The 24,647-nt window shown below is 46.8% G+C and overlaps 1 protein-coding gene across 4 annotated transcripts; it reads left to right on the top strand.

Moving 5' to 3' along the window:
- CNR2 (cannabinoid receptor 2) lies at positions 1-23,707 on the top strand. 4 transcript variants are annotated; one of them, XM_032863734.1, is made up of 3 exons: positions 1-158; positions 13,664-13,808; positions 21,035-23,707. In XM_032863734.1, exon 3 carries the CDS (start codon positions 21,080-21,082, stop codon positions 22,160-22,162), a length of 1,083 nt encoding a protein of 360 aa, XP_032719625.1. In that variant the 5' UTR covers positions 1-158; positions 13,664-13,808; positions 21,035-21,079; the 3' UTR covers positions 22,163-23,707. The 4 variants fall into 4 exon arrangements, with proteins under 4 accessions (XP_032719625.1, XP_032719627.1, XP_032719628.1 ...); XM_032863736.1 differs by having other exon boundaries at positions 21-158; positions 13,721-13,808; XM_032863735.1 differs by lacking the exon at positions 1-158 and adding an exon at positions 13,113-13,375 and having other exon boundaries at positions 13,721-13,808.
- The last annotated feature ends 940 nt before the right edge of the window (positions 23,708-24,647 follow it).

The raw sequence follows: 24,647 nt of genomic DNA, 5'->3' as shown, positions 1-24,647 counted from the left end.
ATGTTCACTGATCTGTGAGAAAGAGTAAAAGCGAGAGAAAGCCGACTTGGGTGGCTGAGAACAGGAGCTCTGACTGGGACCCAGGGCAGCTCCCAGACACACAACCACCAGGACTCCTCAGAGCCCGGCAGGGTCCAGGAGCTCAGCCACAGACCACGGTGAGTAACTTTCTGTTGTTGTTTTATTTGGGGCCTCTTCCTCATTTCAGAGAACTTGTGTGTTTTGTGAAACCTGTGTTCCTCCTTTACCCCTTCCCCCCCAGGGATGTCAGAAGCTGGGGGGTCTGTCCAGGGGCAGGAAACTGATCCCCAATGGGGAGGACTCCTAAGGTGTGTGAGGACCACTCATAGGCAGGCTCGGGGCTGTGCGGTCCTCACCCTTGGACAGGACCACGAATCAGCACTCACAGAGGGAGGTAGTCACCTATACGCCAACAGCCTGACCGGGGCGGCTCAGGAGTGTGTTAGCGCCACACTAGACCCGGGGAAGGCCAGGGGTCTGTAGCAAGCCAGCACCCAGGTGACTCTCAGCGCTGATAACTCCATGGCCTCAGGAAAATCCATCCCCCTCCTTCCCGCTCAGCTCCCTCTTCTGAGAACTTTGGGCCCAAGACCAGCACTCATGGGCCTGTGGGGAGGGCTGGCTATGGCGACACTGGCTGAGAACCCAGGCTCAGCAAATGGCTTTAAGGTGGCAATTCTGATCATCACACCATCAGCCGCTCCTGGGGAGTAGAGATAAGGAGGAGGGGGCTGCAGGCTGTTTTTCCCTCGAATGGGTAGCAGGTAGACACCTTGAGGACACAAAGGCCAGGACTGAGGCAGAGAAGGGGCACAAAAGGAACTGGGGCAGGCCCTGGGAGGCAAGACCCCCAACGACGCTGGCCCCAGCATCAATTTCTACCAAAGAACCACTTCCTTCACCTTTTGGTTGGTTGAGAGCAGGTGGCTAAGGTGGGCAAAATGGTAGCATGGCTCAGCTGAGCAGAGCCCTCCAGTGTGTCTCCTGTCTTCCCTCCCCATCTTTGTTGCACCTGTTACTTTTACCCTGAGCTCTCAGATGTACACGGAATGTTCTTTGGGTCTTTCTCATTAAAGCACATTCAGTAGGACTCAGAGCTCTCGCTCTACTGGACTGGTCAGAAAAGGAGTCTCAGTGTGTAGTTAGCTTCTCTCCCTTGCCAGCATTGCCCACCGAATCCTAGGGGCTCATACAGAGCACAGAATAAGGGGGGCACCTGGCCTTCATGCTGCCCTGGCTTCTCCTATGATGGATGCCTGTTGTCCAAAGGGGTTGGATCCCTGAAGTCCAGCTTTGTCTGCTTCCCTCATGTGCCTGGAGTCCAGATTCTTTGCCACGATTTGAAACCACTGTGCCTTGGGTTTAACCTCAGGATTGGGTTACCACCCGGTAACTTCACCCAGAGGCCCCACAATCTCCCCAAGACAGCAGAGCCCAGGATGTGAAAACTCAAGGGACCCGAGACCCTGGGACCTGTGTCCTTGGCTTTGGATCACAGATAGAGGCTCTTCTCCCCACCCACCTGGGACCCCAGCTTCACCTTCTCACTGAACTCGGGCTTTCACAAAGAACAGGAAAAAAGGGCTCTCTTCAGACAGTTTCTGCTTTCTACCTCAACCCCTGTAAAACGTCCTTTGGCCGGGAGACACCAAGACTGCTTTTTGAAGGGAGACCAGCAGCGTTACCCAAGTCCTCCTCACTGATAGGTCAGGTGGCCTGGGATGAGCCGCATCACCCCCCGCCTTTTTTTTTTTTTTTAAAGATTTTATTTATTTGAGAGAGAGAGAGAGAGCACAAATGAGGTGAGAGGCAGAGGGAGAAGCACACTCCTCTGCTGAGCAGGGAGCCAGATGCAGGACTCGATCGCAGGACCCCGGGATCATGACCTGAGCCGAAGACGGACACTTAACTGACTGAGCCACCCAGGTGACCCTCACGTCACGTTTCTAACGCGTAGTTTCTCCAGCTCCAAAAATGAAGCCCAACATTACCATCCTGCCTCAAAGGGAAGCTCATTTATTTTCTGAAGTTCACGTTTACGGAGTATTCACTACGTGCCATAGCTCTGTTAGCTCTGCTGCCTTCTCTTGCCCGGTGCTCACAACAGCCCTGAGAGAGGTGCACCATCTGCACCCACATCTGAGAGGTGAGAAACGGAAGCTCACGCAGGATTAAGACCTTGCCCAAGGTCATATAGCTGGTGGTAAATGGCAAAGACAAGAGTCAAACTCCAGGCTGTCTGAACACAAAACCAGCTCTATTGCCATAAGAACCAGCTAGGGACCCTGCTATGGAGAGCTCCTTGAAAGCGCTATGGCCCATCGCAGCCTCGAGGAACCATCAGCCCCCTTCCAGCTAAGCTCAGAAAAGAATTTAAGACCCATTATTCCCTGTTCCCTCCATCTCCTCTGGAGAGAGAGGGTTCACAGAGCATGGGGTGTATCCTGCCCCCCCCATGCAGTGAAGACCCCAAAGGTCAAGGAAAGAAAAGGACAGATCAGTGGGGTAGGCCAGAGGGCAGGATACCCCCGGGTCATTAAAGTCAAGTGTGGGAAAGAAGGTTGCTGGGATCCCATCCAAACTGGAAGCATGTTGGTGAGACCTCTGGGCAGAAATGGGTTGGGTCAGATGTCCTGTGGGCTTTGCTGCCTCTCTTCTCCTCCCCCACCCGCTCCTACCCCTACAGGGGAGCTCCTCAGTCTTCTGCTCACATAGTGAATCAGAGGCAGCCCCTCCCACCACAACTCCCCTCTCCCCTCTGCCCTTCTCTCCCTGGGGGGCTGGGGCCACCCCAAAGTTCCTCTGAGAACCACAGCTGCGTTCACGGTGTTGCCTCTGCTAGACAGCAGATCCACACTCTGTGGGTCTCCGTGGATCTGTCTGGGTCCTGGGGGTATCTGATGGAGCTAAAAGCAGGGGACAGGAGCCTGCTGAGAACCAGAAGGGGGTGCAAGGTATTTCACAGACCTTCTCCAAGACTTCACATGAGTCCTATCTTAATGGTACCCACTTGGCAGATGGGATCACCAAGGCTCAGTCACAGCAGGTAAATGGCAGAGACAAGCCGCAAACCCAGGTCTGTGTTTTCATTATTTTCCACCAGCTTTGCCTAACAGGAAGGGAGGTGTTCCAGAAGGTTCACACCATTAGAAGGTCATGGAGCTTGGTTCCATTTCTTTAAAAAATTAGTGAGTAATTATTTTGCTACTTAAAAGGTATTTTTCTCAGTGTGAGAGCTTCTTAAGATAAACAGAAGAATCAAAAGCAGAAGTTGGCGGTGATCAAACAAATGATGATCTAATTTCTTCCAACCAGGATGTTTATCATTTGGCCATTGATTTACGATTTTAGGTTGATCTTTTTCTTCATCATTTATTATTTAATTTATACCCTTAATGAACCAGATTAAAGACAGGACGCAAAAGGAACTCTGATGTCAGAAACACGAGGAAATAAGGAGAAGGAAGTTGATCTCTTCCCTGCAAATTTACCTCAAGCTTCATAAATCGTGTTTGTCTGATCACATTTCTTATATAGCTTACCAGGGAAATTACTGCACATCCCGAAATTTCAGAGAGTGTTAAAAAGAGAAGGGCGCCTGGGTGGCTCAGTGGGTTAAGCCTCTGCCTCCGGCTCAGGTCATGATCTCAGGGTCCTGGGATCAAGTCCCGCATCAGGCTCTCTGCTCAGCAGGGAGCCTGCTTCCCCCTCTCTCTCTCTCTGACTGCCTCTCTGCCTACTTGTGATCTCTGTCTGTCAAATAAATAAATAAAATCTTTTAAAAAAGAGAGAGAGAGAATAACATGTGCTCTGTCTTCGCCTGTGTCGGGCATAAAGGCGATTTCCACTTGCAGGAGACATGCAGGGAGACACTTGCCAACAGGGACCTGAGATCTATTTTCTCTTGTTTAAGATTCTTCTAAAAAGGTCCAAATCAGCTGTCTAAGCGTCAAATGCCAGAATTCAAACCCTCCAGTCCCAAAAGTGATTTCCCTTCTCTTGTTATATCTCAGCCTATTTTAATGTCCATTTGGTCCCCCAATAAAACACCACTTCAAAATGTATTCACCCACCAGGCCATCTCTTCTGTCCTGAATGTACAGAGATCAAGAACAGGTGCCCCTTGGGAAGTGAAGAGAAGTCAGAATTGCTCTTCACAGATCATGCATGTATTATAAATGGTTTAAAATAAATGCGAGGGAAAATTTTGAACCGATTCTCTTATTGAAAATACTACATTTGACTTAAAATCGCTTCCTTCTCACGGGCCATACAAAATCATGAAATGGCCCAACTAATTCCCACTGGGGTTTCTAACATGATATATTACTGTGAAACAGTTCCTGAGTCGCAAGAGACTGGACACATTCCAGTCTGACCCCCTCATTCTATCTTATTTTACTCTTTCCGTTTGGGGCACGATCCTCAGAGAGCCCAGCACATAGACAAGAAACATAACGGTTAACATTTACTGAGGGTAGACTGAGTGCCAGCGAGGCACTGTGCTACGCATCTGCGATGTGCCGCCTTCTCCATTTACTCCTCACAACGGCCCTGAGTGGAGAAACTTTCATTATCCCCTTTTTACAGATGAGGACACTGAGGCTCAGGGAGGTGAGGCCGTTTACCCAAGAGACCACAGATCTAATAAGAGAGGCAGCAGCAGAACTCACAGCTATGACTTGGCGCTGCCTTTTAAACCTCTGTCTATACATTCCTCCTCTTTTTTTTTTTTTAGATTTTATTTATTTATTTGACACAGAAAGAGAGAATGAGCAAGGGAGAGGCTGGGGGAGAGGGAGAAGCAAACTCCACACTGAGCACAGAGCCGGACACCAGGTTTGATCCCAGGACCCTCAGATCATGACCTGAGCCGAAGTCGGACACTGAGCCACCCAGGTGCCCCTGTAAGTTTCCTTCTTAGCCTCCATTGATCTTTATCTGTTTATCACCTACCTTTACGGAAGCTGAGATGGAAACCCAGGTCTCCTTGCACATTATGTACCAAGGGAATCAGTACACTGGGTCTGATCCCAAATTCCAGGCCAGAAATGAGAACATGCCTTCCTTTTCACCACCCCAGGCCCCAAAGCAAGCAGATACACTCGTGCACATTATTCGCTCTATCACAAAGGGGTAGGCAGAGTGTGTGTGAACATCACCTCCCCCAAAGTCTGGCCCGTCTCCAGCTTCTCCCCATCTCTCCATGGCGGGACGGCCCACTCCAGATTTAATTCACTCATCAGCCTGCATTCAGCTTCTCTGTGACCTCTAGCCACTCTGTCACCACCCAGACGTCAGTGGCCTCAAGCCTGTGCATCAGCCTCCTCGCAGGTCCCAGTTTCCTCAATTATAAAATGGGACTACTCCCAGTGCCCCGGTTGGCTTGTCATGCAGAATATATGAGTTAATAGGTCAAGTTCACAGAACAGTGTCCAGCACGTGGTATACAACAAGCGCTCATTCAGTGTTACTTCCTATACCTGTCATGCTCACTGCTGTTTCAAGAACTGGCCTGCTGTGTCACCCCACCACTCCCACCTGCTGGATGAACCAGTCTGAATCGCAAACCCCACTGCGGCAACTAGAAAGAACCAGAATCAAGGTTAGGGCAGGGACCCTACCCTTTAGGATCCGGGGAGCCAGGAAGAAGTCGAGGAGGCTGGGGGAACGGCACATGATTCCCAGTGTCCGCCACTCGTTTAAGCCTTGCCTACTCTCTGCTGTATAGAGAAGCCCCATAAAAAGTCCTTGTCATCATGGTTTTAAGGTCTTGTTTGCCCTACAGAGAGCACTTCATGGTCAGAAGGGGTGACCAGACATCTCCAGGTATGATTTTAGCAATGCTCCCTAACTGGGGCGCCTGGATGGCTCAGTCAGTTAAGTGTCTGCCTTTGGCTCAGATGCTGAACTCAGGGTCCTGGGATCCAGCCCTGCACTGGGCTCTCTGCTCGGCGGGGAGACTGCTTCTCCCTCTCTCTCTGCCCCCTCTCATCTCCCACTTGCACTCTCTTTCTCTCTCTCTCTCAAATAAATAAATAATATCTTTAAACACACACACACACACACACACACACCACACACCCTTCCCAATGACGGATAACCAAGCTTTCACGCGTAGCAGACCACCCTCAGGGTCATGGAGATCCACGCACTGTGATCAGTCATTTAGACTTTACTGTGACTGAGCCTTCAAACTTTTCTGTAGCAGGTTTTCTTTGAAAGAGAGGTAGAGGCCTTTTAATTCCTATTATAAAAATGAAGGTGAAGGGCAGAGAATGGGAGCCCTGAATCACAGGGGACCTCCCTGTTGGGACAGAACTAAGACACACGTCATCAGACAGTCCATCCTGAGACCCTGAACCCTGGGATCTGGTGAGGCGGGAAGCAGGGGACCTTATGCTACTCACAGAATTTCAAGGAGCCCCCCAGAAAGGATAGAGGTCCATAGGAGAAGGCTGCAGAAGCTGGCTGGAGTGAGCAACCGGGAGCAGAAGGTCTGATGATTACAGGTCTGAGCCTGGGTTCAAATTGGGCTCTGCCCTTCTGTAGGACCTCAGGCAAGTCACTTCGTCTCTATGTGCGTTGGTCACCTTGTCTGCAAAACAGAGGCAAGGATAACAGTACTGCCTTCCATTGCTTCTTGTGAGGATTAGCCAAGATCACAGGCAAAGCCATGCTTGGCACAGAAAGAGCAAGCGGCATGTAGTAAGGTGCAGTCACCCAAGATCCCACCCTCCCCCGTTTACAGCAGGGCAAGGTGAGGCTCTGAAAGGCTTGTCCTAAGTCCTCTCACCATTGAGCCTTTGGGAATCACTTCGAAATGCTAAGCCTGGGATGCCCTTCTTGCTGATACACACTCCATCAGCCTTCTTTCCCCCTGTAAAGAGATCCGTTGTGTCCCCTTTGGAAATCTTGAAGATGGTCAACCTCCTTCAGGATTTTCACAAGGATCGGCAAGAAGTCCTTCAACCAATTCATTCGGCAAATATTTACCGAGTAGCTACCGTGTGCCAGGCTGGGTGCCAGGCACTTGAGACACAGTAGTGACTGAAACAGACGACAAGCACCTGCTCTCTTGGCGCTGAGATCCTGGCAGCTAACGGAGGCGCTGGAGGCCCTGGCTGGAGCAAACAGTCCAGGGAGGAAAGGAGGAAAAGGAGAGGGAAGAGATTGTTGCCCAAAGTATGGGAAAGATGCCCCTCCCTCCAGGCCGGCCACCAGCATCATGGCCTAGGACTGAGTTCTGACTCTGCCACCTGCAAGCTGTGCCACCTTGGGCAAATCCATCTAGCTAAGCCTCAGCTTCCTCATCTTAAAACAGGAAAAGCGGTGCCTGGGTGGCTCAGTGGGTTCAGCGTCTGGCTCTTGATTTCGGCTCAGGTCATGATCACAGGGTCATGAGATTGAGCCCTGTGTCAGGCTCTGTGCTGGAAATGGAGCCTGCTTGGGATTCTCTCCCTCCACCCAACCCTGCCCCTCCCACCCACCTCTCCCTCTTAGAAAAAAGTCCAGGGGAGGGGTTATTGGATGAGACAATCTATCCAAAAGTGCAATTTACAAGATAAAGGAGACTATGTAGGTAAAATGCCTCTTAGAGTGCCCGCCACAAAGGAAGTACGACAGGACAGTGACGAATTCATATTCTTCACCTACTTTAACCACAGTGATATATGGCCACGGGCTGAACACAGAAGCAGAGATGAAAATCCAGCTGCCAGACCGTTAAGAGGTTCCCCCAAAGAAATTCTCATGAGAAATATGTTATCTCTATTAGCATGCAATAATATAAAAGGTGCCTTCAATACATTTTTTAAGTTTTCAATTTTATTTTCTAATACAGTGCATAGTAAAAGATGGAACCTACCTCAATGAGAGCCCTTTAGGGTCTGGGTAACTTTTAGGAGGGTAAAGGGGTGCTGAGATGGCAGAGTTTGAGAACCGTTGCTCCAGGCTTTCCTGAGCTGGCTTTCTCACGCCAGCTCATCTGCAATCTAATGACACCCCCTTCCCACCGCGTCCCGTGGGGTTAATTGCACAGCTTCCAAGCTGGAAGGACCCTTTGAGGTGTCATCAAAAACCCATTGGTGGTGCAGATGGGCATACAGAGAAGAGGACCGTTTGGTCTGAGGTTACCCAGCCTTCAGTTCCATCCCACACTGGAACCTGTCTCCTTGGCCCAGGGCTCTTGTCTGGACTGCAGGCTGAGAGGTGCCGACTTCCTTTTCCCAGCCTGGTTAATAATCCGTCAGACTCCGAGGCACTCTCCCTTTCACTCCCATTCACTCAACACCAAACATCCTGAATGGAAACGTGATCTTCTCCCTCTGTTCTCCTAACACTGTCCCAACCCCCTTCCTGACTCTCAGCCTTTCTCCTTGACCCCCTTCACCAGCCCAAAGGCATGACAGAGAAGCCGTTGTCATTCTCATTCAGTGCCAGTTAGCAAAGAACTTGGGGAAGTCAGAAGAAAGCTGTGATATGCATGTGTATTTTATATATATTGCCTGGCTACTGTATATTTTATATATATATATACTTATATATATATATAGTCCGCCATCAATTGAGGACTCACTGTGTGCCAGGCACTGTATTAAGCATGATGCTATCTCAATTAATTCTTGTGCCTCACCACCACCGATGAAGAGTGCACTGTTTGTTTACTCCCATTTTACAGATGAGGAAACTGAGGAAAACAAGTGAATACAGTAGTGACTTCATCTGAGGGCATAGAGCTAACGTTTGGTGGTGCCAGGACTGGAAGTCAGGTCTGTCTAACTCCAAAGCCCAAGAGCCTGACTGGCAAATCCTTGGGGGTGAGGAGATGAGGACTCCACCAGGTTGGTGGGGATAAGACTAAAATTTATACCCACTAATGTAGCCAGGGAGGCATTACTGAATGAAACTGGTCAATAGAGGAAAAAGCCAGAAAGAGAAATGATGCGATTTGCCTCTGGGGCTAAAGACTAAAGATGGCCTGTGTCTGTTGTTAGAACCATCACCCTCAGCAGGGTCCTGCATTAAGATCCTGTCCCATTACCAACCTGACTTTGTCAAAGCACAAGGGCTCAAGTCCTAGTTCTGCCTGTCACTTGCTGCGAATTTGGGGTGACATGCCTTCTCTGAACTTGTTTGCTCAAGAAATGCTACCTGCCTCAGATAACAGTGGGGAAAATTATGTAAACTGTCAAATACGATATGGGCATTAGTAGTTCATTCCTTAAAAGGGAAGTTGCTGGAGTATAAGGTAGCTGAAAAAAAGGAAGAAGATATTTGAAAAGACTCAACAAAACTGTCCTGTGGGGAGATTTCAGATCAGTTAGTTGATTACCAAGAATTAAAGAATGTAAAACAACAGGATGGACCCTGGGGCTTCAGAGGAATGAACAAGACTGTGGGTTCCTGGGGCCCCCAGCAAGTTTCTTAAATCTCTGGGCCCCAATTTCCTCATCTGTAAAATATGGAAAATAATTATACCAGCTTTGCAAGGTTGTTTGGAGGTTTAAATGAGATAATGTGTGGAGAGTGCTAGTCCAGTGCCAAGCCTCATCATCGTTATCCCCTGATCCTCTTTTCAGACAGCAGTGCAGGGGAGAGGGAGAGAAAGTGACTACACCCTAGAACCAACTGGTGTCAGAGCCAGGCTCCAACCCTGAGCATCTGATTCCTAACCTGGGACCCTTTTCTTTCTACCATGTCACACACAAACACACTACAGCTCACTCAGACACCCCCACGAGATTGCTTAATTGTTTTAAATCATTATGTAATCTGCACATCAACAATGCAGGTAGTAATCATGTCCCCAGCCACAGATGAAGAAACTGAGGCTCAGAGAGTTTGAGAACTGGCCCCCAGGTCACACAGCCCACACACAGGGCTGGGAAGTGAAGCCAGCAATGTTTCATTCCAAAACCTTGGCTCTTAACCTTTGCTGCAGTGGAAAGAGGCCTCAGGCACCATTTAGCTTAATTCCTCCCAGGAGAGAGGCTGGAGCTGATAAAGATAGATGAGGAAGGAAGGTCCAGGGAGAATGAGTGTCGAGACAGCAGGTGGTGGCCCCACAGACTCCTGGATGAGAATGGCGAATGGTGGGTGGACAGCCGACTTGGGATGGAATCTTAGAACTCCACACATGGGGCATGAGTTTCTCTGCCAACCACTAGACATTTAAGAACAGCCTTAATGATGATCCTTTGTGCCAATTTTTATAAATTACAAATTCTTTCCTTAAAGGACTGGAGGTGGCCTATATTATGAATTAGGGCAGTGGAAATAAAAGCAAAACATTAGAAACCACTTTAAAAAGAAGAAGAAGAAATGAATCAGGAACCAACCTTGAATGACCCAGGACTGCAGGTTTACATCAGATTTAGTTCTAAGCTTCCTGGCAGCTGAGGGAAAAGAAAGCACAGAGTCTCTCTGAAGAAGACTGCTTTTTTCCTCAGTTTACATTTGTTCATTCATTCATTCATTTATTCATTTATTCAGTAAGTTTATTTTAAAATATCTAAGTGCTTGCTTTATGCCAGGCCCTGTGCTCCAGTGCTGGAAATCCAAAGAGAAAGTACTGAAGAAATCAGCCTTGGGGATGCCTGTGTGGCTCAGTTGTTAAGCATCTGCCTTCAGCTCAGGTCACGATCTCAGGGTCCTGGGATCGAGCCCCGCATCAGGCTCCCTGCTCAGTGAAGAGTGTGCCTCTCCCATTCCCTCTGCTGCTCCCCCTGCTTATGCTCGCTTGCTCTCTCTCTCTTTCTGTCAAATAAATACAAATCTTAGACATCAATCAATCAATCAATCAATCAGTCGGTCTGGGCAGCCCTTTGCTTCTCTCCCCTAGGACAATTTCCATATTTTGCCTTGCATCAATAAACTTCTCCTGGACTTATACCGCAGAAGAGATTTTAGTTTCCTTCACCCACATGCTGTTCCCCCTCCCCTCGGATGACTACGTACTTGTCTGTTTACAAGGTCAAGAGTACAAGGTCAAGAGCAAGGACAGTTGCCAATCTTTCAGTTCACTTTCTGCTTTTGACCTGCTCTTTGTGGTTCCCAGTCTTTCCAGAAGTCTGGTTCCCTGGGCAAGCAGTGCTATGGTGAGGAGCTCATGGTGAGGCTCAGGATGAGGGACCGGGACCAATGGGCAATGTCTGTCATGGTTTGGGAACAGGAAGTAGAGGCTCAAGGGCCATCTAATTGTCTCCTCAGGGCTGACTTCCACCTCCATAAAGGCTGCTTAGCTTAGCTTGGAACCTGTCATTAAAAGAATTTTGTTTCAGCGTGAGGGGAATTAGAATACAAAGATGTTATCACTCCCTCGCCCAGATTCTACTCTCAAAACTAGAAGCTCACAGTCCAGGAAGCAAGATGAGACATATATTATTGTTACAAAGAATAGAAGGTAGACAGTGATCCATGCAGCAGGACTCAATGAGTTTCATCCACCTGGAGGGGCTGGGAGAAATCAGAGAAGGCTTCCTGGAGAAGGTGGCCTTGCTTTAGGACCTGAAAAAAATAGATAAGATTTGGGCAAAGGACAATAGCCTACAGCCCGAAACTCCATAGAACTTCCTTACAACTTGCAGCCAAGTGCTGTCAAACACCAAGGGGAACTGGGAGAAGAAATGTGGAAGGAAGCCCCCATGATTCCCTTCCTACAGCTGGACACAGCACCAAGAGCCCAGCGTGCTGGGAAGCAGGTCCAGAAGGTCATGCACGTCAAACAGATTTTTATTTTTATTTATTTTTTAAAAAGTTGTATTTATTTAAGTAATTTCTACACCTGATGTGGGGTTCAAACTCACTACCCCAAGATCAAGAGTAACACGCTGTTCCATCTGAGCCATCCAGGCCCCTCCAAATAAGTTTTTAAAAAACATGATGGCTTGGCCTTCATGGTAGCAAAGTGTCAGCTGAGAATAAGCGGAGAGATTTCTATCTGCCTCAGCTCTCAGGTGTGGGTCAGACAAGACTCAAGCACAGAATCCTGTAAAATCCTATAAACTAACTCAATGAAGTCACTTCCTGCCTTTTACTGGACATGTGCTAGGAGCCAGGCACAGTGCCACAAGTTTAGTAAACTTCTGTTACTTAATCTGCACAACAATGAGATAAGGGTGGTATTTCTCTCATTTAAAAATGAACGAGACAGAGGCCCAAAAAGGTGAAGTAACTTGCCCAATGTCACACAGCCCGTAAAGTAGAGAGCTGGATTCCAATCCAGAGAGGTCTGGTTGCAAAACCTGCGACACTGGGATTCGACGTGGTAAATATCCGGGAGGAGACCTAAAAAATCACCCAGTCTACCCACCTGCTTTCAAGATGAGAAAAGAGGGGCGCCTGGGTGGTTCAGTCAGTTAAGCATCTGCTTTCAGCTCAGGTCATGATCCCAGGGTCCTAGGATAGAGCCCCACGTCGAGCTCCCTGTTCAGCAGGGAACCTCCCTCTCCCTCTCCCTCTGCCTGTCTCTCCCCTTGCTTGTGATCTCTCTCTCTGCGCCAAATAAATAAATAAAGTCTTTTTTTAAAAAAGAATGAAAGAAAGAAAGAAGAAAGGAAGAAAGAAAGAAAGGAAGGAAGGAAGGAAGGAAGGAAGATAGACAGATGAAAAAAGAAAGACCCAAAAAGGAGAAGGGAGCTATCCAAAGACGCTCAGTAGCAGAATAGGAACTGGATCCCAGGACCGCACCCACCCACCCCGCCACCCACTCCCAGTCAGAGAGAAAAATGCTGGCTCTTAGCCTCTAATCTCAGCTTTTCACTGTAGGTGTAGTGACCACAGCCAGAGAGTCGCGTTCTTTTCACCTCACAGGTTGTCCCTGGCTTTAAACACTAGGAACGAGGGGGCAGTTGTTACTATGGCATTCATTTTCACTTCGTACTTTCAGTTCAGGTGGAAAAACCCCCCAGGGGCAACTCCCTGCACCTTCCCACCACCACCCCCTCACCTGAAGGTTCCCTTCCCACCCACTCAGCCTAAGTCAGGCTGCAGGCTGCCGGCTGCAGCTTAGCCGCCGAGCACCAACATGCTGTCTGACCAAAGCGTGTCAGGTAGTTCTGAGGCTTTGGCTTGTTCTAAGGTGGGGTGGCACTTGGCTGGTGGGGCGGTTCTCTTTCAATCGTCCTTTTGTACAGAGTCAGTCACGAAATGGTTTTGTCTGCCTCCGTCCTTCTTACTATTTGGAACTCCCCAGACACGGGGTAAAAAACATGAACACTTTCCCCTGACAAATGCACAGGTGTAAAGTCTTACACACACCTGGAAAGAATGGAGACCCCATCACAGTGGACCCAGTGAAAAAGCCTCAGTAGAGGCCATCCGCCAATAGCTTTTTCCAAAGAGACTGGGACAGGTATTGTCCTTGTCATTTCATATGTGAGAAAAGGGGCTCAGAAAGTTGAAGGGACTTGCCCAGGGTCACATGACCAGCCACAGCAGAGGGTGGAACTAATGGCCCTGCAGAGTCTCCCTCCGTGCTGGGCACTCAGATGCCCGTCCTTGCCCTGGGAAGGAGGCCCGTCTAGGAGTCAGACACTCTGATTCCAGAAGGTATTTCTATCTGCCCACAGGGGAACCAGGCAGGGAGATGGGTTTCCTGTTGCTCTCCGCATCCTGTTGCAGTCGGATGTTGTCTCGTTAGGCCCTCCATCCAAAGGCCTGCGTTTCCTGTCCTTATCTAATTTGGACGATACCACAGGTCAGTGGCCAGACCAGACCTGGGTGAAGCTCAGCATGCCGACAGCCACCACACCAGCCTCGCTCTTCTAGGCTGGACTCTGCGTGGGGTAAGCCATTCTCTGATGAGAGGGGACTGTTTCCTAAGGGACATACGGGGACAGGGGGAGTCTGGCTGGGGCAGCAGGGTGCAGGGAGGAAGCTTCCCGAAGTGGCAGGGTGGGGACATGGGAACTGAGAAAGCCTTGCACTGTCACTCATTCGTGACCAGTGCCGAGAACGAAGTTGGCACCATTTCCTGTCTCAGCTCTGGTGTGGCTCTGGCAACACTGAGCACCTGCTCTCTGTCCCAGGCAAATGCCCCTTCCCAGCTTCTGTGTGCAGGGTCATCTCTGCGCCTCCAGACCAAGGGTCTCGTCTTGTGATTTGGGATATGAAATCTAGTTCCAGCTCCGCTGCCCTTTGGTTGGGTGACCTCAGGACGTTACATCCCTACCCCTGGACTGTTTTCTCAATGCTGAAATGATGGAGCTGAATTAGATGAGAGGTTTTTGATATCCTCTTCAGACTGCCTTGAAGAGAGGGCAAAGGTGATATGAACACAGGTTTTACCTGACTTAGGAACAGGGGTTCCATCAATTGTAAAAATTGTTCTGCTCTCTTAAAATTTTTAAAAACAGGGGCACCTGGGTGGCTCAGTCAGTTAAGTGATTGCCTTCAGCTTGGGTTATGATCCCAGGGACCTGGGATCAAGCCCAACATTGGGCTCCCTGCTCAGTGGGAAGCCTGCTTCTCCTCCTCCCTCTGCTGTTCCCCCTGCTTGTGTGCTCATTCTCTCGATCTCTCTATCAAATAAATAAATACAATCTCTTTTTAAGATTGTATTTATTTATTTGACAGACAGAGATCACAAGTAGGCAGAGAAGCAGGCAGAGAGAGAGGAGGAAGCAGGCTCTCTGCTGAGCAGAGAGCCCGACGCAGGGCTCCATCCCAGGACCTTGGGATCATGACCCAAGCCAAAGGCAGAGGCTTTAACCCACTGAGCCACCCAGGCGCCCCTACAATCTTTTTTTTTTTTTTTTAATTTTAAAATACTGGATTATAATAGGGGCTGCCATTTACCGAGCTCTTTGGATGTGTCAGGCATATTATTCTTAACAACCACACACAGTAGGTGAATTATCCTCATTTGAAGATGCTCAGAATAATAATAATAAGCACAGGTATCATATTAATTTACTTAAACCCTCACAAAACTCATCTTACAGATGAGAAATGGGAAACCCGAGGCATTTGTTATCTTGAACAAGGCAACCAGGCTGGAATTTCAAGCTACAGGGTGTGCTGCTCTCCCCCTTACACTCCTACTTGGGGTCCACTCCATTTGAGGCAGCCCCTTTCCATCCAAATGGGTTCATTCCATTGGGAGTTTTTGAGCACCTACTGTGTGTAGGTATGTGCAACGCAATGAAGACCCAGAAATAATGAAGACCCAGTCTCTGACCTTGACAAGCTGTGGGGCCTCTGCCAAGTGGTTTAATGTCTCTGAGCCTGCTTTATCTGTGAAATAACAATACCAATAATTTTTATTTTATTTATTTAGAGAGAGAGAACATGACTCAGGGTGGGGAGAGGCAGAGAGAGAGGGAGCAAGAGAATCTCAAGCAGACTGTGCTGAGCAAGAAGCCCGACCTGGAGCTAGACCCTAGGACCCTAAGATCATGACCTGAGCTGAAGTCAAGAATCTGCTGCTTAACCAAATGAACCACGCAGGCACCCTTTATTTTTTAGCTCCATGCCCCATGTGGGGCTCGAACTTCCAACCCTGAGATCGAGTCACAGGCTATACTGACTGAACCAGCCAGGCACTCCAATACCCATAAGTTTTATATTATAAAGTTATATGGATTATATTAGATTGTAGCTGTGGAAATTATTCTGTAGAATTTAAATTCCATACAAACGTTGGTTAGTTCCGTTATTTATCTGGTTGGAGAAAAGCCTAGGCTAGTGTCGAACTGGTTACAAACTAAGCAGAGTAGGGCTGGGAGCTTCCTGTGTGACGGGGCATCAGGGAAATCTTCACGGGTTGAAAGATGAGTTCAGAAGTAGGGTAAAGAAGGAGGGTCAGCCAGAGAAAGGAACCTTGGCGGGAATGTGTGGGCAAAGGTGCAAGAAAGTAGAACGATCTGGGAAATGGCAGAGGATCGGGGAGTAGGAGAGCAGGGAGGGGCTTCCGGCAATGGCTGCTGAGCAGGGCGCCCTGCCCTGGCTCTCCAGGAGCAGTACACCACCTTGGCTTGGGCTAGCACTGTTCCCCTGAAGACACGTCGGGAGATACCTGTCATTTACAATTTCCTAGTTGCCACATTATTAAATAAATAAATAAGGAACAAGAGAAGGAAATGTATACTCTTGTAGCCCTGTGTCATCGGTCACACGTGTCAGGGTCCCTCAGGAGCACATTCCCAGGAGCTGATGCATCCAAGGGCCTGGTCACATGGACCAGACCAGATTTCGCTGAGCTGCTCTCCAAAATGGTTGTGCCAACTTGCCCCCCTCCCCTGGAGGCGCTGGAAGTCCTCATTGGTCCATGCCTTCTCCAACACTCTGTCATATAAAAGTTGAATTTTTTACCAGTCTGGTAGGAGGGAAACTTGCATTTCTGTGGTTGCTACTGAGGGTAGATATCTTTTCAAAGGATCATCGACCATTTCTCGTTCATGTCTTTATTCTTCTGTATGGGTTCTCTTTTTTTCTTCAGAAATCTAACGTAAGGTTTGCCTGTTTTATTATCTTTTCAAAAAACTGGCTTCAGTCTTTCCAGTTTTTTCTAGTCTTCTTTGCTTTCCTATGTCATTAATTTCTGGTCTTATTATTTCTGTCTTCTGCCTTCTTCGTATTTACACTGTTGTTCTTTTTCTAATTTTGTGATGTTTAGGACATTTGTCTTTTTTCTTCTCTAATATGAGCACAAAAGGCTATACATTTCCTTTTTGGTGCTGCGCAGATAGAGCCCACAGGTTTTAATGTTACAATTCTAAGTATTTCCTAATACCCTTTCGGGTTCTTTGACCCAAGAATTACTCAGGAGTCTATTTTTAATGCTTCGTACTTATGAAGTTTGTTAGTTATATGTTCAAGTTCTTGATTTTTAAAAAAAAATTTGTTTTTTGACAGAGAGAGAGAGATCACAAGTAGGCAGAGAGGCAGGCAGAGGGAGAGGGGGAAGCAGACTCCCTGCTGAGCAGAGAGCCCGATGCGGGGCTCGATCCCAGGACCCTGAGACCATGACTTGAGCCGAAGGCAGAGGTTTAACCCACTGAGCCACCCAGGTGCCCCTAAGTTCTTGATTTTTTAACAAATTGCACTGTGGTTAGAGAACATGATTTATATGTTACAGATTATTTTAAATTTGTTGAAATCTACTTTTCACCCAAGACTCAGTCAGTTTTGATAAATGTCCACCTTTACTTGAAAACAATGTGTATTCTCCAGTTATTGGGTGTTGAGTTCCATATAGGACTATTTAATCCAGGTTGTTAGTTGCATATTCAAATCTTATACATTCTATTAATTAGTATGTTGTCTGCTTAATTGATCAGCTTCTGAGAAAAGAATGCTAGAATCAGTCGCTATTCAATTTCATTTCACCTCAAGTCTACAAGTATTTATTGAGTACCTATTACATATCAGATACTACTCAAAGAACTTGTATCAGTGGACAAAATAGTTCCTTGACCTCACAGAACTTAAATTCTAGTGGAACAAACAGACAATGAACAATAAAACAAAATAAATAGGTAAGTGATGTAGGGTAAGGTATATGTTAGAAGATGGTAAGTGGGGGCGCCTGGGTGGCTCAGTGGGTTAAAGCCTCTGCCTTCGGTTCAGGTCATGATCCCAGGGTCCTGGGATTGAGCCCCGCGCTGGGCTCTCTGCTCCTTGGGGAGCCTGCTTCCTCCTCTCTCTCTGCCTGCCTCTCTGTCTACTTGTAATCTCTGTCGAATGAATAAATAAAATCTTTAAGAAAATTAAAATTTAAATTAAAAAAAAAGAAGATGGTAAGTGATATGGGGGGTGGGGACAGAGCAGAGTTAGGGAGACCAGAAGAGCAGAAGGATAGGGTGAGTTACTGTATTAGAGTGGTAGGAAAGCTGTCATTGAAAAGGTAAAACTTGAGCCAAGACTTGAAAAAAGTGAGAGCCTGAGTCAAGCATATATCTAGAGAAAGAGGGCTCAGGCAGAGGGAACAGCCAGTGCAAAGGCCCTGTGACAGGGGGTTGGACCCATCAGGCAGCCAGTGTGGCTAAAGCTGGTTGACCAAGGAAAGCATGACATGAGGGAGATCAGAGAGGTAATGGGGCCAGAACACATAAAGCCTTCTAGGCCACTGTAAGCACCTTGTTTGGCTTTTACACTGAATGGAATGGTCCCTGCGCAAGGTTTCGGACAGAGAAGTAGCATGATCTGAAGTATTTTAAAGGGATCACTACTGCTGCTGTGTCGAAATTAGATTAAAGATGGGTCTGGTTAAAAGCATGGAGCTCAGTTAATAAACTATCAAAGTCAACCAGCAGGTAAGAGATGATGCTTGATTTTTTTTTTTTTTTTTTTTTGTGGAAAATGGTGGTTTATTAAAGCACAGGGAAAGGACCCATTGGCAGAAAGAGCTGCTGTACTGGGGTTGTGAGGAGTGGCTGATTTTATACTCAGGAGTTCAATGCTTGATTTTTAAAAGCCTAAATAGTCTAAATAAAGCTTCAACTCCATCTCTTTCTTGGCTTATATTACTGTGATTCACAATTTTACTTCCATTTTGTTTTTATACCCTCCAAATCAATAATTAGCATTATTATTATTGCTTTTCTTAAAATTTTATTTATTTATTTGACAGAGATCACAAGTAGGCAGGGCAGGGGCGGGGGGAAGCAGGCTCCCTGCTGAGCAGAGACCCTCCAATGCAGGGCTCGATCCCAGGACCCTGAAATCATGACCTGAGCCAAAGGCAGAGGCTTTAACCCACTGAGCCACCCAGGCGCCCCTATTATTATTGCTTTATACAGACATTTGTTTTTATTTGCTCATACATTTAGAAACATATCTGTTCACAATTCCTTCTTGCCTCTCTGTTCTTCCCTCTGTGAAGAATTTCTTTCTGCTGATGGCATACCTTTTAGATGTTCCTTCAGGAAAGGTCTGTTCGGGCGCCTGGGTGGCTCAGTGGGTTAGGCCTCTGCCTTCAGCTCAGGTCATGATCTCAAGGTCCTGGGATGGAGCCCCGCATCAGGCTCTCTGCTCAGCGGGGAGCCTGCTTCTCCCTCTCTCTCTGCCGCCTCTCTGCCTACTTGTGATCTCTCTCTGTCAAATAAATAAATAAAATCTTAAAAAAAAAAAAAAAAAGGAAAGGTCTGTTCATGGACAACTTGACTTGTATTTCTTTAGCTTGAGTTAGAGTTTAGCGCCCCCCCCCTTCTTCTGGCTTTTGTTGTTATTGGAAATTCTGCATTTAAGTTTTATTATGATTCATATGCTAGTATTGTGTCCTTTCTCTCTGATTGCTTTTAATTTTTTCTCTTCGTCTTTCATGTTCTGAAGTTTTATTATGATATATGTGAATATGGAATTAATTTGTTTTTTTAAATCCTGCTTGTAGGGGTGCCTAGGTGGCTCAGTTGGTTAGCATCTGCCTTTTACTCAGGTCATGATCTGAGTAAAATCTTGATCCCATCTTGTCATGGGATCAAGCCCTGGGACAAGCTCCCTGCTTAGCAGGGAGCCTGCTTCTTCATCTTTCTCTCTCTGCCCTTCTCCCCAGCTTATGTTATCTCTCTCTCTCAAGTAAATAAAAACTTAAAAAAAAAAAATAATAGGAGCACCTGGATGGCTCAGCCAGTTAAGTGGCTGCTTTCAGCTCAGGTCGTGGTCCCTGGGTCCTGAGATCGAGCCCCCCTGCTTCTCCCTCTCCCTGCTTGTACTCTCTAATGCTTTCTCTCTCGCTCTCTCTCAAATAAATAAATGAAAGTCATAAATAAATAAATAAATAAATAAATAAATAAATAAATAAATAAATAAATTCTGCTTGTAGTGCACTATGATTTCTGAATCTGAGGAGGATAAGGAGAATTCTGGACAATTCTCCACTCTCCGCAGCCCCTTCTATGACCTCCCCAATGCCCACCCCACTTCTATTCTTCCCTTCTGAAACTCCAGTTAGATATATTCTAGGGCTTTTCATTCAGTCCTTAGCCTCTCTTTCATCTGCCCCATCTCTTTGTCTCTTTGTGCCGCGTTTTCAGAAATGTCCAGATCTACCTTTGGGATCGATGCTTTCCAACTAATCTGTTCTGTTCTCTCACCTACCTTTAAGGGTTCTCATTTCAAAGACTTTGTTTTTCACTTCCAGAATTCCAGATATTCTACTTGATTCTTTTTCAAATCTGCCTAGGCAGTCTTCCATTATGTACTCATGTTTTTGATTCCTTATGGTTTAATTATATTAAACATATTCCCAACAATGGCATGAAGTCCTTGAAATTCTCATTCTACTGACATTTCTGCGAACTCTTATTCACATGTCCTTACGTATTTTGTTATTTTACATTGGGAGTTCAAATCCCATGGGTCCCTTCATGTGAGAAACTCATGTGCCCTGGCTAGAAGGTATATTCCTCCAGAGAAATTTCAAGTTTGCTTTCTAATAGTATCTAATGATGTCCCATATGATATTTGGGTGCTCTGGTTTCGTGTTTCTCAATATTTAAAACATACTTATACAAAAAAAAAAGATTAATTATCTGACATTCAGGTTTATCTGGATTTATTATATTTTATCTGGCAACGCTGCTGATGTGAAGACAAAGTTTTGTCTTTGTTGTTAAAACCTCAGCATCTTACTTACCAAAACAAGCAGACAAACAAACAAACAAACAAACAAACAAAAAACAGAACAGAAAACCAATGGAAAAATCCCCTCCATCTTAGTATTCTGGATTCCATTTTTTCTTGGTTTTGATTTCTTAATTATTGGCCCTTGAAGTTTTCTCTTTTAAAGGGAAGTCTCAGGATTGGTCTTTTTGGAAACAAAAGACTGAAAACCTCACAGGCCACTTCTGCATCTTGAATTCCCACATACCTCTCCTAAGGCAACCGGTACAGATCTAGTGACCCAGTAGAATGGAAAGAGGGCAAAATATAAAGGAACAAAATATAAATTGCTATTTTAACATGTGATTCCTCAACACAGGTAAAGGGTTGGTCTAGAGCTATATTGACTGTGTGAAGTCATTATTGCCTGATTGAAAAAGATTCCTTTCTTCTTCTCATTGTACTACAGCAAAGGCTTCTTGACAAGCCCAGCAGGAGCCAAGGGACCTACCTCATGGAGAGACGCTGGGTGATGGAGGCAGCCAATGGCTGTAAGGATGGCTTGGATTTCGACCCCATGAAGGAGTACATGGTCCTGAACGGTTCCCAAAGGATAGCTGTTGCCGTGCTGTGCACCTCTCTTGCCCTGCTAAGTGCCCTGGAGAACCTGGCTGTGCTCTGCCTTATCCTGTCCTCCCACCAGCTCCGCAGGAAGCCCTCATACCTGTTCATTAGCAGCTTGGCTGTGGCTGACTTCCTTGCCAGTGTGATCTTTGCTTGCAACTTTGTGGAATTCCATGTCTTCCATGGCATGGATTCCAAGGCTGTCTTCCTACTGAAGATTGGCAGCGTGACTATGAACTTCACAGCCTCTGTAGGCAGTCTACTACTGACTGCCATTGACCGCTACCTCTGTCTGTGCCATCCACCTACATACAAAGTCCTACTCACCCGTGGGAGGGCACTGGCAACCCTGGGCATCATGTGGGTCCTCTCAGCATTGGTCTCCTACCTGCCCCTTATGGGATGGACTTGCTGTCCCAGTCCCTGCTCTGAGCTATTCCCACTGATCCCCAATGACTATCTGCTGGGCTGGCTCCTGTTCATTGCTTCCCTCTTCTCTGGCATCATCTACACATATGGACATGTCCTCTGGAAGGCCCATCAGCATGTAGCCAGCTTGGCTGAACACCAGGACAGGCAGATGCCAGGAATGGTGCGAATGAGGCTTGATGTGAGGTTGGCCAAGACCCTGGGGGTGGTGCTGGCCGTGCTTTTCGTATGCTGGCTCCCGGTACTGGCCCTCATGGTCTACAGCCTGACCACCACCCTAAGCGACCAGGTCAAGAAGGTCTTTGCCTTCTTCTCCTTGCTCTGCCTTGTCAACTCCATGATCAACCCCATCATCTATGCCCTGAGGAGTGGGGAGATCCGCTCCTCTGCCCACCACTGGCTGGCCCACTGGAGGAAACATCTGAGGAGACTCGGACTTGAAGGAAACAAAGAAGTCCCAAGGTCCTCAGTCACTGAGACAGAGGCTGATGTGAAAATCACCCCATGGTCAGATTCCAGAGGACTAAACTGCTCTGAATGCTGATGAGTTTTCACAGTTTTAAACAAGCTGAGTCAGAGTCATTTCACTCTCTGGAGGAGCAGCCTTGACCCTATTGTCTTACTTGAGCCAGGCCCCAGAGGCTTGGACACTTACCCCCTTTCGCTGATGACTGATGGCACTGACCCTGGCAGGTAGCCTGGCCGTGCCTGTTTACATGCAGACTGTTGGATAAGCCCTGTGAGGAGTGGCAAAGTGGGCAAGAGGCTTGAGGAGGCTCAGTGCATGTTCAGGTTAGGAGAACCTCCCCTAACAAGAGGGCTTAGTGCTTGCATCCTCCAGAGACCATGGGAGCCAGGTGGAGCCTTCAGGCTCAGCAATGAGGGACTCAGAGGATATCTGAGAAGATTAATGGATTATTTTCCCGGGATCTCAAGACGTCAGATGGGATGGCTGGCCAACCCTGTTCTTGCTTGATTGTTGGGACCTCCTTGGTTCTAAGGCTATAAAAGACCCCACTCTCTGGTCACCCTTTCCTACTGAGGACCAAAACATTTGATACAATGAGGACCAAGGGTGTTGATCCTACCTCTTTCATAGGTAATTGACAAGCCTCTAGTTCAAGGAATCTTGTTATTAGGGCAATGGCCCCACTTGACTCCCTGATAACCTCCACTCACAGCCACTGTGACCTCCTAGGTTCCTGGGGAATACAAGGGAGGCTGGGACTGGCTGACACAGAATTTTCAGAGAATTTTGTGGCCCCTCTGAAGTCCTTCCACTGGAAGCAGGCAATGGCTCAGTCTAACTCCAAGAAAAAGGAAGACATTCACTAAGATTTTATAAACCCCCAAATCGTTCCCGGTTGCCCCTCAGTTCAGTTCCATTGTCTGTTTGCCAGACAAGGTGCCCACTATCCATTCACTCATGCACCCATCTCACAAAAACATACCCGCCTTTGTGCTAAGTCCTGGTTGTGCGCCATAAATTAGACAGGTTCTGCCCCTGTCTAATGAGGTTTACATTCTACGTTTTGGTGGGAAGACAGCCACTAAAGAAGATAATTACTGGTGGTACAATGAAGGAAATCATCAAGGTCATGTGATAGGGATTGATTGAGGCAACTTTAGGTAGGGTAGACCTACTATGTGCTCTGGTCATAAATGCCAGCTGGTTTTTATTGAATCTTTACTATGTGCCACACACTGGGATAAGTACTTTCAAATGAAGTATTTTACTTAGTCTTCAGAATTGCCTGACCAAGAGGGTCTTGGTACCTTCATATTTTTTTGATAAGGAAACATTCAAGAGGCAAAAATTACTCGCCTGAGATCACACTGCTGATATGTACCCAAAGCTGGAGTTTCCAAAGCCTACCCCTCTTTACCACTAACCTCTTGGCCTAGTTCAGTCAAATTCTGCTTGATTAGGAATAATACTCAATTTCTATAACATCAGATTGCTGCAACCTTAACTCAACGTTATTTCTCAGTATACTTCATTTTATGTCCTGTATTAATTTCTTGGGGTTCCTGGCTGCCTCAGTTGGTGGAATTTATTATTTTTTATCTCATGGTTGTGAGTTCGAGCCCTACGTTGGGTGGAGAGAGTACTTAAAAATAAAAATCTTAATTTTTTTTTTCCACCAAGTGGCTTTAAACAACAGAAACTTACTCTTTCATGGAAGTTTCTGGAAGCTAGAAGTCCAAAATCAAGGCATCACCAGGGCCATGTTCCCTGCAAAGGTTTAAGGGAGTATCTTTCCTTGCTTCTTCCAAACTTTGGCAACTCCTGAAGTTCTTTGGCTTGTAGCAACATAACTCCAATCTCTGCCTCCATCTTCATATGACCCTCCTCTCCTCACCTTATCTCTTGGTGTCTTCTTTCAAGGATGTCAATCTTTGGATTCAGGCACATTCTAATCCTGTATGACCTCATCCTAATTGAACAAATTACATCTACAAAGACTATTTCCAAATAAGGAAACATTCACTGGTTCTGAGTGTACCTGAAATCTGGGGGGACATTATTCAACTCAATACAGCCCCTCAAGGACAAAGTCAACCCCTCAATTACAGCCCATATCATGGACTGTATTAAGTGGCAGTCACTGGCTAGTCTTCCCCCATGAGATGACCTCCATGTTCGAGTCTTGGTCCCCAGTTCTCTGGACAATCCAGCATAGAGCCTTTTTTTCCCCTAAATTTTTATTTAAATTCTAGTTAATTCTAGTGTTCAACGTGACGAGTGCCATCCTTAATACCCATCACCCATTTAGCCCTTCCCCCACCCCCTTCCCTCCATCAACCCTGTTTGTTCTATCATTAAGAATCTCTTATGGTTTGCTTCCATCCCACTTTTTCCCTTCCCATATGTTCTTCCGGTTTGTTCCCTAATCATACCATATATATATACACACATATATATGTGTGTATATACATATATGTGTGTGTGTATATATATATATATATATATATATATATATATATATTCCCCCCACACACACATCTTTATCCATTCATCAGTCAAT

Source organism: Lontra canadensis, unplaced genomic scaffold (genome assembly GCF_010015895.1).
Source record: "Lontra canadensis isolate GAN:19392208 unplaced genomic scaffold, GSC_riverotter_1.0 scaffold25, whole genome shotgun sequence".
Lineage (NCBI taxonomy): Eukaryota > Metazoa > Chordata > Mammalia > Carnivora > Mustelidae > Lontra > Lontra canadensis.
The sequence above is the reverse complement of the archived record's forward strand: the minus strand, read 5'-3'. Positions and strand labels throughout refer to the sequence as shown.